Raw genomic sequence first — 13,696 nt, forward strand, 5'->3', positions numbered from 1 at the left:
ACAGTAAGCACTCAGACAGAGGATGTTCTCAATGGCTGCTCTGTTTCCCAGAAGTTGTTTTGAGAGTCCAGTCCTTTTTAGCTACCTAAGGAAGAGGAGTCTCTGTTGAGCCTTCTTCGCCAGGTGGGATGTGTGCAGCAACCAGGTGAGGTCAGATGTGATGCGGATCCTCAGGAATTTGATATGTTCCACCCGCTCCACCTCCTCCCTATGATTGACGAGGGGAGGGGGGGGGTGTACCACCTTTCTAGACCTTCTGAAGCCCACAATGACCTCCTTGGTCTCGGAGGTGTTCAGGACGAGGTTTTTGTCGGCACACCATCCTGTTAGGTGCTGGACCTCCTCTAGTGGGTCTCATCGTTGCTTGATTTGAAACCCATGACAGATTCCATTTCAGATTACATTAAACGTTTTGCAAGGAGGGCCCGATTTAGTGAGGTGAGACCGTGTGAGGGCCAACCAATCACATAACAGCAAAAGCAAAACAACTAGTTTATGAAAATACATAAAAATACATTTTTATACAAGTATATTTTTACCCAAATCACTGTGAATTTCATATTTAAAGACCAGAAATAAAATAATTAAGTCTGAAAAAGAATTTCATCAACTTAAGATCTAGGTTCATAAAAAAATCTTCTATATTACCGTATTTACAATTACTGTTAACTTATACATTTACATCACATGAGCAGGAAAATAACCCAAACAGTATCTCATTCAGAAGTACATATGATCACTAAAAAACAAGTACATCTGTTTATCTCATTTGGCTCTTAAGGCTCTGAAGGTCAAGGGGCCACAGGTTGTTGTCACAGTTTACAACGGCTTGTAGCGTTGTTTAGCCAATCACAATCAAGAAATCGTACACACACTTCTTAGAAAGATCTGCAGGTCATACGCTCTTCTACCTTCTCCCATGGCCCAAAGCGTGTCACAGTCTCAGTCCCATTCATGCAAACACACAGGCATTTTATTAATTTCCTGAGGGCCGGACTTTGGACATGCATTGATTACATAGTGTGTTTATGGAAAAACCTTTTTGGTGTGTGTTGGTCTCGTTAAAGTATCTTGAATTACAATCTGAATTGAATTACGAATTGAATGACGAGGTGGAGCGGTCGACCTCTGATCGGAATATCGCAGGTTCGGTTCCCGCCTTGCCCGCCCATGTGTCAAAGTGTCCTTAAGCAAGGCACTGAAGCCCACATTGCTCCTGGTGGTTATAGGTTGGCACTAGTGTGTGAATGGGATTGTGACTGTAAAGCACTTTGGACTTTCAAGGAGGGTAAAGTGCTACATAAATAAACATCATTTACAATCTAATTTTTCTCACTTCTCAGTGTGAAACCTGGGCTTGTTTGGATGACCAGAGAGCTGATATCCTGGCTGCTCCTTCTCTTTTCCCTTAAGAAAAAAAACATTCATTATCCCCTTCAGCTCCAGATTATATCCCAGAACATCGGGTGAGAGGGGAACAGCAGACTGTGCTTTAGAAAAGCAGCAGGTCCAGATAAAGTGTACCCACGACTAATTAGAATGTGTGCAAATGAGGCAGAGGTCCCATGTCCTCAATCTGAGTTTACTCTTGGAACATGTTTCATCACTTTTGAAGCCCTCATGCATTATTCCTCTCCCCAAGGTCAGGAAACCCAAGGACAATAATGACTACCGGCCTGTTCACTGACCTCACCAGTAATGAAGACCTTTGAGTGGTTGGAGCTGCAGCAGCTGAAACCACAGGAACAGCATGACCAAGATCCTCTGCAGTTTGCACATAGTGACAGATTAGGGGTGGTGCTATATTGCACTCTGTCATACATGGGCCATACCACAGTTTCATACCACAATGCATTGCGTCGGAACATTTTTTTCCCCAAAAATGTATTTAAATATATCAACCATGGTGTTCACAGGTCTATGGGGTGTTCTTCTATTTTCTCTTTAAGAATTTTAAGGTGGCATTATGGAAAAAGGTCAAATACACGACTTCTTTTCCTCCTAAAAGAGACTTTTTGCTCATAACAGCATTTTCTCAAAGCAGAACAGTTTCATATTTCAATTCAATTTTATTTGTCACCTGAAGACGAAGATTGACCTCATTCACCACGGCTGGTAAAACGGAGATTTGTTTGATAAAGTATTTGAAAAGGCCATCAATTAAATTCAAATTCTGGTTTGGGGTTGAATCATTGCAGGATTTACACTGCTCAACAACAAATTTTAAAGAATTTATAAACAAAAAAAGATCTATATGTTGAAAAGCAGAAGTGACTTTTTTTCTTCACCACAATCAAAGGATATCTTTTGCCAGTTCTGCCATCTAGTGGTCAATCGTACTAATAAACGTGATAAACCCAACTTCAAAAACAAAACGAAAACCAAAATTTGAATGTTAATGTTTGTGTGTTTAATAAAACGCTATATTTTTATATGTTTTAGAAGGAATTATTTGATGTGTGAACCTAAACCCACAAACAAACGTGTCATGCAGCGGCTCTGTACTGGACTGGCAGGATCAGGCTGTTTTCTTTTTTCTAACTGCGCCTTGGAGTGAAAATGTCACAAACACACCCACCAAAACATTTTTAACATGGTGAAAGACCCCTCCCAGAAAAGGATGACATACCAGTGGGAGAAACCATAAAAAATGAATACGGCTTCAAATCATGGGGCTTAAAACTAAAAACATTTCTAAGTCCTCTACTGAAACCAAAACACACGTGTCAGGAATATCCAAAGGGAGTTTCGAAATTATTATGGGATGGCCACACAACCTAAGTGTTTATTTAGGTGATTTCCATATTTTCATGCAGTGAGGAGAAAAAAAAACTTTTTGAGCAATCGTCACCAAATTTCTCAAATCCCACCAGATTAAGTCAACAATTACAATCAACCTCAATCGACAAGAAGTAAAACTGAATTTTTAGTAAGAGGTCATTTTACTCATTTAAAAGCGAATCCAAAAAAAGTTACTCCTTGAGCATCGTGAAGAAACTACATGTTGAAAAAAAGTTTGTGGACTTTGAATGACGTTGGCTCGGCTAGCCAGCAGAAGTGGCATTTTGAACTGGAATATTGTGAAAATGTAATGCATAAATCCCTGGCTCAAGCTGAACCAAATGACATGAACATATAAGGAATGTGGGCGTGGCTAACAAAAATGCCAAGAAAATCCAAAAATTCACTTTTGCAGATTCTTCTAAAAATTGTATAGAACTGGTCTTCACCCCCAGCTGATTAAAAAACAAAATTGTTTCTATGGTGATGAAACAAAAAACACCATTGAGAAAAGAAGTGTTTTTTTCATAAATTTATCACAGCTATGACCAGTGGTAGGGGGAGAGTGAGAAGTATGCAGCACTTGCACATCCAGTGAGGGCATGTCAGGAGGGGGCCATAGGGGCGCAGACTACCTGCAGGCCACACAACGCTGCTCACGGCGTTATTTTATTTATTTTAGGTAACAGTGTGTGTCAGAATTCTCAGTCTGAGCTGCTTCAGTGGTCCGTTTTTGGTCTCATGTTCCTCCACGTTGGATCTTGGTTGTGCTGCTGAGTCCGGTCCTGGCTGAGAGCCTTCACACCAAACCATCTGAGAAGAAGCCACCGTAGCTGCAGCAGATGCATTTCGCTCTGCAGGGGGGGGGGGGGGGGGGTCGCAGCTCCTAACACCGACACACACACCCCTCATTCCAAACGGCTGCCCTTTCCTCTGCTCAGAATGTGCAGCTCCAACCCTGACTGAAGGCGCACACGCTCATTTACACCATACTTTATTGTTGTCAGATTACACACTGCAGAATATAAATACAAAGATTTGTACAAACTAAAAGGGTTAAAAAAAAAATCAAAGCAGGCAGATCAAAAACAAGAAAACCTGAAAGGTGTATTTTAAAACCTACATACCACGCTGCAGCACAGTGACCCCCCTCCCACCCTCACTTCTGCGCCCACAAACAAACACGCCTGCATCCCAAAACAATTCAATCATGAAAATGAAAATTTTAATAAAGACAAGCCGCATGTCACACGTGAAACAGAAGAAACCAACTCAAATAAAAGGGGGGGGTCTGGCTGTGATCAGTGGACGGATCAGGAAAATCCAAGTTCACAGGCTGCTGGTCACAGCTTCAATGGCAGAGAAAACCACGGCAACGACCTCTCATATGCCGCAAGTATGAACTGGGGGGGGGGGGCACTCCAGACTCGGACGACCGAAGGCTGAAAAACAAAAAAAGATCCATTTTGCTACTCAAGCCAGCAGAGAGCAAGCAGAGCTGAGAGGGAGGGGGCACCAGCAGCAGGAGGTGCCCCTAGGTGTGGGGGGGCTCCACACCTGGTCAAACTCACACAAACACAGCAGACGCAGGAACCCCAACACTCAAGTCCTGGACGTGCGACAAGGGGTGGGCAGAGCGGGAAACTACGGGGGGGGGGGTGAGTGTGTGTGTGTGTGTGTGTGTGTCTCAGGTCCATTCTTTCCAACGCTGACCGGTATTCAAAGTCCAGCAGAGCCCGCTCATATTCTCTGGATCTTGTCGGCGACCACCATGGGGTTCTCCTTCCGGATCTTGGCGGCGGCCTCGGCTCTGTAGTCGTACGGGCAGCTGTGCTTGTCAGAGTAACGGTGAATCCCACAGAAAACGTTCCCACAGCGGCAGTCAAAACCTGGAACGCCGGGCAGGAAAAGGTCAGTGATGCCGACTCAGCATGTTTGTTCAGACTCGCACCTTCACAGAAATAAACTTAGCTGGTTGCTTTCTTAAAGTCCCACCCTGATCATCTTTACCTCTAATTTCTAAGCGTTCCTGGGAGTCTTTTCATTAAGTCTGTCGTTTTTAGCCAAAAACCTGTGTTGTTTTCTAGGACATAGTTTCTGCAGAGCTCTGGGGTTTGTTAGAAATTCACCTCTGAGTTGTAGACAGGACCACCCCGTTAAAACCTCTCCCCATTACTGAAAGCTCTCGGTTTACACTCTCTACCTCTAGCCTACAGCCCCTCACAACCCTAACATTAACGCTGTAGTAAAAAATGATGAGTAATATTGGAGCTGCACAGTTCTGATCCAGATTCCAACTCAGACGAGGAAACCAAAGACGTACATGGATCATTTGTCTACAAGCATCAGAACAGAGTGGAGGTTGTAGCCTGACGACTGCAGTTTTTGCACAACTACGAGCTTTTTTTAAACAGCTTTTCTACATCTGCTCCTGATTCACAACGATCTGAATTAAAAAAAACACTCAGAAAGCAGTTTTAAGCTTAATTTTCTTTATAGATGTCCTCTGTCCTGAATAAAATGCTACAAGAACAAGTTGAAAACCCCATTTTCATTGGAGTGGGTCTTAAGACATGTTGGTGAGGGTCTCATTCCTGGCTTCATGCTCAGATGGAGTTCTGTAAGTTTGTCTGCTCACCTGTAAGGCCGACCTTTTTGCGGCACATAAAGCAGCGGTTCTTCCTGGGTTTTTGCGACTCGGGGGTTTTGTCTTCTTCACTGCCAGCAGTGGAGGGACTGCAGACGGAGACGGATGGCTGGCTCACTACTGGAGAAAGAAAAAGCAGTGCCGTGGTTACAGCAGGAAACGACCACTCAGACAAATCAATACAACCAGATAACTGCATAAACCTATCTGGAGCCAATATGAGAATGAGCGCGGGTGAGTCTCACATTACAGTTCTGCTCTGTCTAAATAAGGATACAACAGCAGGCTCACAACAAACAAGTTGGTGCATGTGACAGAGACAACAACGTGCTGTTTGTGAAGGAGTGCGTGTGCTTTGGGGGTTTGGTTTAGATCTCATCTTGCTGATGCATCTCTTTCTGTTGATCTCATTGTGTTTGAGGCTTCATAGGTGGCCTTAATGTTTGGAGTGCCACAAGCCTGCTTTCTGTTCACTCCTAAAGAAAACAAGTTCTCCTTCCACCGCAGCAGATGACAGATTCATGTTCTCTGAATGTGAGATGAGCGTAGCTGTATAACAACCGTTCATGCCGTCAGCTCCACCCTGCAATGCTTTGGATGGCGGCGTTTCCCCAAACAGGGTTCATCAACTACAGTCGGTACTGAAACTGACTCAAGCTGTTCACAAAAGCGCTCAGTGAGCATCTTTGAATAAATTTCCTACACAGCATGTCTGCTCACAAAACAGGCCCCTGTATACAGGTTATTGAGTGTGAGCGTGGGGTTGGGGGGCTTACTTGGTTCCAAATCTTGTGCTTTGCTTCTTGATGCTGCTTTCTCCTCAGACGAGAGGCTCATTTCAGTCATTTGTTGCGTTACAGCGACAGCAGGTGAGCTTCCGCTGAGAAGGTAGAGATGAAATTCAGAGAACAACCCTCTGAAACACGAGGTCTCACTTCCAAGCCTGCCCTGACCAGACTGTTCTGGCACATGAAGCTTGAAGAACCCAGCCGTCTGGCTCACCTGAGAGCGTAGGCGCCCGCAGCATCAGAGGCGGCGGCGGCGGCCTCGGCTGCCTCCTCTGCAGCAGCAACTGCAGCAGCTGCAGCATTGTTCAGGGTGGCCTCTAACCTCTGAATGGCTGAGACCTCAGCAGAGGAGCTACTGTTGGATCCTGAGGGAGACATTTTCAGAGCAGCCATACATGGGGGGTGAGGGTGGGGTTAAAGGATCCACTGTGCTCAAAGGGAGGAACAAAAACACAGCAGATCTTACCCACAGCAGTCAGGGAACCAACCCCTCCGTTGTTCTGCCTCGACAGGTGCTCCTTGTGGCACACAGAGCACATGCCGTTTGTCCTAGGGTTGCCATAGAAACCACAGCCAGTGGCACAGAGCATTGGGACTGGGCTCTGATTGGTCTCTTGGGCCATAGTGGACCTGAAGATTAAACAAAAACATAAACCAATGAGAGTTTCTATCACTTTAAGTGTCTTTGGGTTCATGTATTGTAATGAGGCTGCATTACAGTGTAGAACAGTGTATTTTTCAAAGGTGCATTAAAATGTTACTTGGAACTAATTTCTATGATTACAGTTGGACGTAATCTGTTAAAGTCCCACTCCAAATCAGATTTTGATCTTCTGTTCCCAGTCGTCTTTTCATTATGATTATGAAGTTTCTAGCCAAAAAAAAAACTGCTTCTCTTTCAGGGAGATCGTTTTTTTTTGCAGAGCGGCAGGAGTTCAACAGAAATTAATCTCTGAGTTTTCAGTGGGACTGTGACCGTAGGGCTGGGCGAAAAATCAATTGAATTAATTAATTCGAATTTTTTGTTACGGGCGATTTCTAAAATAACTAAATCGAGTTTTTGTGTAATGGTGCATTTTTGGCTCCCCAGAGCTTCCGTAGCGTTAGTATCACACGGCGGTATGGCAAGCGCCAAACGACATCATAGCACACACAAAACAGCAAGCGACAACATGGCTACCGGTGAGAGGGGAAGAGGAAGAGACCCCCCCCCCCCCACGCTGCAACATTTGCCTAAAGCCCATCGCAGTCAAAGACTCACTCGCTCTAGCATGGCACGCACTCAGTCCTCTTTACACACGCAGCGCCCCGACACACACACATTCTACAACGCCTATATAGTTAGTTCATTAGTTATTACTGTTATTTGTTAATAAAGAATACTGCGTTGTAATTATTACTTGTACCGGTATTCATTTGCGGCCGCCAGAAAATTTTTTTGATCGGAGGCGGGGGGGTTGACTGCGACTCCTGCCGCTTCACCATCTTCTCCGTGGTTTATTAATTTAATTAAAACCTTAGACCCCAGATATGAGCGGTTTTGTTAATCCTTTAGAAAATGGTGCTACTCTCACAGTGAATGTTTGTCTCCTTTTAGTCTGGACTACAAAGTGTGACTTAAAACACAGCTGGGACTTTAAGTAAGTAACCTTTTATTTATGGACAAGTGAAAACAAGTGTACAATAACAAAATAAGACAAAAATACGACAAAAATTACATAAAACAAAATTATATAAACAACAAGTCCAAAAGGAAGGGAGAAGAAGAAAAATCTTATACTTAACTTGAACACACTGATTCCAAGAGTGTGTTCATTTATTTATTACTCATCCCAGAAATGGGGGTTACATTTGTCTTGCGTTTGATTAAATAAAAGCAAAAATTGCTTTAAGTTGTCTGCCATTTGTACTTATAGCTTTTCTTATGTGTGTGTGTGTGTGTGGGGGGGGGGGGGTAGGTAAAAAAAATAATAATAATTGGAAATCGAATTGAAAAAATAAAATCTGAGATTTTACCATACCATCATGCATCTGTTTACACACACTCCCACTAGCTTACAGTCCCTCACACCCCCGACCTAGCACTAGTGGTGCAAAAAAAATGGCGAGCAATATGGGTGGAGCTGTTACCCAGATGCAGACAACAAAAAAAACATACATGGATCTATTTGTCTGCAAAAGGATGCATCAGAATGGAGCAGAGCTTGAAGCCTGCCGATTGTAGCCTCTACATAACATGGGGTTTTCTTAACACTTGCGCTATCTTAGATGACCCCACCCATGCATTTACGTGTTCTCCCTACCATAACAAAGGTGGATAAAGGTGGAAAGATTTCATGTAATCCATGGACACCAGTGAAGATCATAAATCATTGAAGAAAAAAGGTTCAGCGCACTTTCTTGTGGGTCTAGATGACCCAACTCCCAATGTTAAAGTGCCTAGGATAGCACAAGGGTTACACTGCATTTTTTCATCTGCTCCTGATTCACAATAGCTTAAATAAAGAAATACTCTGAAGTAAAATTGTAAATTTCTCCATACATGTCAAAAACCCAATTTTCATTGCAGTGGGTCCTTAACAGGTTGATCTGGTGTGTGTTTTTTATTCGTCTGATGTCTCTCAGTGTTGTTCATATTGTTTCATGTAATTATTTGGCATTAACTTTTTATTTCTGGTATTTTATTCTCATTTTTGCAATTCTCATTCTTGTCAAGAAGCCCACCTCTGGAAAAGTGCTGCAAAGAGATTTTGCTGAAAGTATTATGGTGTGACTGCTCTTTTTGTAGCATGTCGATGTTTTTAAATCTGTCCCTATTCAACAAATAAATTCAACTTACAAGGCTAAGGGAGATTTTCAATGTCTTTTTTTCTTTAAGTTCATTCAGGCACTTAATGACGAATATTTCAAATCAAACACAAACAACATGTTAGTTGGTGGATGATGAAATCAGCAGGACTCAAGTAGACATCTTTTCCTTCATCCCCCCCCCCCCCCCCCCCCCCCCCCAACGTTGGTCTGTGATGATGGAATGTTTGTAGTCAGAGTAGATTCCTGTCATAGTTCATGCCGCCTGAGATCACATGGATGGCAGTATGACAGCTTTCCACTGTTACCGCAGTGCAATGTGACACTCATCTCTCTCACAGACACATTACCACAATGGAGCAAAGCTCCCAACACACGTATTTATAGAGGAGCTCTAGTTTGTTGCCAGGATTTATTTCCCAACCAGTTAGGCAAACCTGATCAGCAACAACAAAATCGAGCCTGTTTAAACTGCTCACGTCACACGTGATTCTCAGCCGTGCTGCTTACAAACCCCGGGTCTCAGCTGATGATTAGGGTCGATTCTACTGTCTCGATGTTCTTAACTGCACTTTACTCACAACCATTCAAACATAACCAACTAATTGGGTCTGTTGTAGGACTAATCAGACTAATCACCCTCACATAAAACTGCATGACCTGTTGGGTGCTTTTAAATAGTAGGAAGTCCCCTTCCTGGATTGGGAGGACGCATCTAAAAACAGACCAGGTCCCTATTTAAATCTTAGCCACGTCATCAAAAACAGCACCACATGAATGTTGAGCCTGTGACCATTGATTATGGATATGCAAATGTGAATTTCAGCTACCACAGAGAACGAAATGTTATCTGTGAGCTAAAAAAAAAAAAAAGACGGGTTTAAAGATGCAGGGACTCCAAGTAAAATACCACAATCATGTAAATTTAATTAATCTCATCTCTACTGACCAGTCTGAGCAAGCAGCTGTGATTTTAAGCAAAGATAGCATTCATGAAGATGATCAGTTAAAGACACTATCTACTGCAGACTTTGTAACAATCTGGGACTAGAATGTGGAACCCTGTGTTTATTGATTGGTTAATCAATTTTTGTTGGCTCCACACTTGAGATTACAAGGAAAACTACACCATTTGAAGTATGTTTAAGGTTATTGCTTATAAAATAAAGCAAAAACATTTGATGTTTTAACTCGCACACTGACACAAGTGGAGGAAAAAGGAGTTAAGAACAGTCTCATATTTTAGCGTTAACCGGCAGAATTAACATGTGAAAACAACTTTAGTTTGTGATTTTTAACGTCTGGTTGATAATATTTTCGGAGTTTGAATAGATGCGGACCAGTTTTAGTTATAATTTGTAATTAATAGACTCGTTCTGTCTAACCGGCCCGTCTTAAACCAGCACCTGTGGATCAGAGTCCAGTCCGGATGCGTGACCCCGGTACCCCCCGACCTGCTCAAATGTTTTTCTTTTCAACAAAACACAATCCGACCTTTCTCGATATTTTAACAAAAGGCAGTTTTTGTCACCAAAAACATTATCTGCGATTATGATTCGCCCCCACGCCGCCACCGGCCTTAGGCGCTGCTAATTCTACAAATCCACTGAGTCATGCTAACAGGCTAATGCTAATGTTGTCTGAAAAAGAGCTAGATCACATGGGGTCAGTAAGTTTAAAAAATAGTTTGATACACAAATATGTCAAAAAGGTCCAAGTTCACTAAAGTACATATATGTTAGTTAAACAAAGGTTTCAACAAACTGAGCCAACAGTCGAGGACTAGCAACACCCAGTAGGAGCTCTGCTTAGCTGTTAGCACGCTAAAGCTAAGTTAAAACAACAACTTCAGATGCTGCTTTGTTTGACCTTTTCTCCGGTAAGGAGCAGGGAAAAACGTGCTTATTAAAAACAAAGACATGAAATTTACTAAACGACGTCAGGATGTGAACAGAGGAGAATAATTATATAGAATAGACCAAATAAAAACGAAATATAAAGTTAGCTAAAAACTGACGGTAAACTTGTGTAGTCGAAACCGGTAGCAGTTCCTCATTAACAAACACCTTTTTGTTGTTCAAAATGAATCAGTGTTAAACCAACGATAACGTTTTTAAATTTTGGTTCTTGTTATGATGTAGTTTCTGTTAATGTTACGCTTGAAAAGCTTTAGTCGGAGCTTAAATATTCAGCACACGTGTTCAGATTTAGCAGAAAAACATGTTCGCTTAACGTTGAAACCGAACTTTAAACTTTTATTTTCTCTTATCTGTCATAATAACATTTAAGGTACCTCGAAGTACAGCTTTATGGCGGGTTAAGTGCGTGGCGTTTACTTACCTTTGTGTGAGGCAGACGCTGCTTTTTAAGGCAAGTTTTCCGACTGACGGTGAAATGACTGGATTAATCTTAAGTGGACTAACTAGGGTCGTCTAGGTAGGTCGTTACTTGTGTGTTTCTTTTCGGCCTATCAGGGTGACCCCCCACGAAGCTGCAGAGACGGCTTTCGGGCTCTGAGAAGTGGTTTCGGGTCTGGTTGTAGATGTCCTCTGTGGCCCTCCTGTGTTCTGGCATCTGTTTGGTTTTACGTGCTGCGTTTGCGTCTGCTCCGCTTCCGGTGGACGTCACGGAAACTGCTCCCTTGTGGTTTGGGAGACTGGAGTACGCTCACGACAGATTCTCCAGCTTTGTGAGACACGAGTCCTGAATTATGTTGCGCTGAAACCTGATGGTAGATCATTAATCGCTCTCCAGTACTTTACGTTCCCTGCCTTTGGAACCGCACTTCTATGACATGCCGCCTTAGTGTGACTCGTAACCCCCAGTTCCACACAAAACTTCTCGTTTTTCATTGAATCAAAAAGAAAATTATAACTTCACCAAAGGAACCTTGTGAAAAATTTGCTTATCTTCTTCTTGCTTTTTAATTGGGTACCTTTCCTAAACCTAACTGATTTGATACAGCTTTTTAATTAGTGGATATTATTGCATAAGTGTAAAATACTCACAGAACTACCACCTACATCCAAATAATACACCTGCCCCTGGTGTGTCATGAAGTGTAGAAATAAATCACGCTCACGTCAAGGTACGTAACTGGCATTGTTCCCCTTGTTTTTGGAGATTAATAAACAAACCAATCTTTTTGAACACCTCTAAAATTGAAATAAATCTACAAACAAATCATGCAAGTTTTATCTATATGTGAATGCATCTAAATGAAGCTCTATAACACCTCCTATTTGTTTTTATTTGTTCAATTTTACTATTGATAGATCTTTGAGAAGCTTCTTCTCCACCACTCTGCCAATGGTTAATGTAGTAAAAAAAAAGCCTATGGTTCCTCTATTTATTTAAATTTTCCATCCATCCATCCATCCATCTTCAGAATTGGCTGCAGAAGCCTATTGCAGCTACAGTTGGGTGAGGGCAGGGTAGGGAGATCATGAACATGTCGCCACACACACACATGCACACCTAAGGACGGAATAACCAATTAACATAAAGCCTGTTTTTGGACTGAGGGAGGAAGCCCGAGTGCCTGGAGAAAACCCACACATGCATGAGGAGAACATTCAAACTCCACTCAAAAAAGACCAAGTTGGGATTTAAACCACTGCACAATATTTACAGTATATTTCTATGTAAAATATTTGCCCGTACTTGAGAAAAGAAAACATTTCTAGAAGTGCAAAAAAAATAAAAATCCTTTTAAAGAAACAGTTGAAAAACAAGTGTCTTTTTTTTTTAATAGAATGAATTAGAATAAAATTTTATTGATCCCACAAAGTGAAATTGTTACCATGGCTCTATTAAAAACAGCAGACTGATTAAAAGAAAAACACACAAAAAAATTGCTAAAAAATAAAAATAGTTTAGAGTAAATGACTAAATGGAGGCAATGTGAGCCCACTTAATTGTGTTGTATTATTTTTTATATTATTTTATTGGGTTAATCCATATAAAAGATTCAATTTAATTTGATTTGATTATTTTGCACAAATAAAAGAAAAGAAAATTAGAAAAATTAAAAACACTGCAGAGGGGACAAAAAGCTTGTAGGGCTAATTTAAAGCCTCCACGTAATACAGTTGCACATTTTATTTTATAAAGAACGCAGAAATAAAAAGACAAATAAAAATACAAAAAATATGACAGTGAGGATAAATCAAAAGTTCATCACAGAGTTCATCAGAATAAATAAAAGATTTTTAATGAACAAAATGCATGTGGATTAGACTAAAGGTAGATGTTGTATGTTTTTTAGCCATTTTTGCACCACTTAAGAGAGGCAGCTTTTGCCTGCATTGAAAGTCATTTTCGCTGCCTTGAAACTGACGTTGACAGGAAAAAACTTTAGGAAGGACTGTATTCCACTTTAGGAAAAGCTGAAGAGTTACGAGTAAAGTGAGAAACTGTCAAATAACTGTGAAATACACTGAGAACTGCTCAGGAACTTTCCCTTCACTAAAATATTTTAAAAGTAGAAAAATATATTTGAGAAACATTAATGTCATAAATAGGGAAAATTTGATGTCTCTGAAGTAATGTGGTATAGGAAGTATGCAAAACAAACATTTTATGAAGAGAAGTTGGAAAAGTATTCACCAAAACTACATTACAATAAGACAAACAGGGAGAAATCAAGCTGTCAAAAAGAATTTAATGAAGT

At 41.4% G+C, this 13,696-nt stretch overlaps 1 protein-coding gene across 2 annotated transcripts; it reads right to left on the reverse strand.

Moving 5' to 3' along the window:
• Positions 1-3,758: 3,758 nt before the first annotated feature.
• LOC101161739 (AN1-type zinc finger protein 5) lies at positions 3,759-11,648 on the reverse strand. 2 transcript variants are annotated; one of them, XM_023960843.1, is made up of 7 exons: positions 11,365-11,648; positions 6,683-6,846; positions 6,431-6,581; positions 6,205-6,308; positions 5,420-5,548; positions 4,495-4,670; positions 3,759-4,223 (listed from the first exon to the last, which is right to left on the reverse strand). In XM_023960843.1, exons 2-6 carry the CDS (start codon positions 6,837-6,839, stop codon positions 4,522-4,524), a joined length of 690 nt encoding a protein of 229 aa, XP_023816611.1. In that variant the 5' UTR covers positions 6,840-6,846; positions 11,365-11,648; the 3' UTR covers positions 3,759-4,223; positions 4,495-4,521. The 2 variants fall into 2 exon arrangements, with proteins under 2 accessions (XP_023816611.1, XP_004075130.1); XM_004075082.4 differs by having other exon boundaries at positions 3,759-4,670; positions 11,365-11,646.
• Positions 11,649-13,696: the final 2,048 nt, after the last annotated feature.

This window comes from Oryzias latipes, chromosome 12 (genome assembly GCF_002234675.1).
Source record: "Oryzias latipes chromosome 12, ASM223467v1".
Lineage (NCBI taxonomy): Eukaryota > Metazoa > Chordata > Actinopteri > Beloniformes > Adrianichthyidae > Oryzias > Oryzias latipes.

What these genes read in the sequence shown, in the direction of transcription:
- LOC101161739 (XM_023960843.1), bottom strand. Translation starts at nt 6,839, where the DNA reads ATGGCCCAAGAGACCAATCAGAGCCCAGTCCCAATGCTCTGTGCCACT. An exon ending in TGGTTCCCTGACTGCTGTGG is followed by an intron (nt 6,582 to 6,682) that starts GTAAGATCTGCT and finishes TGTCTCCCTCAG; the next exon opens with GATCCAACAGTAGCTCCTCT. An exon ending in AGCACAAGATTTGGAACCAA is followed by an intron (nt 5,549 to 6,204) that starts GTAAGCCCCCCA and finishes TTCTTTCTCCAG; the next exon opens with TAGTGAGCCAGCCATCCGTC.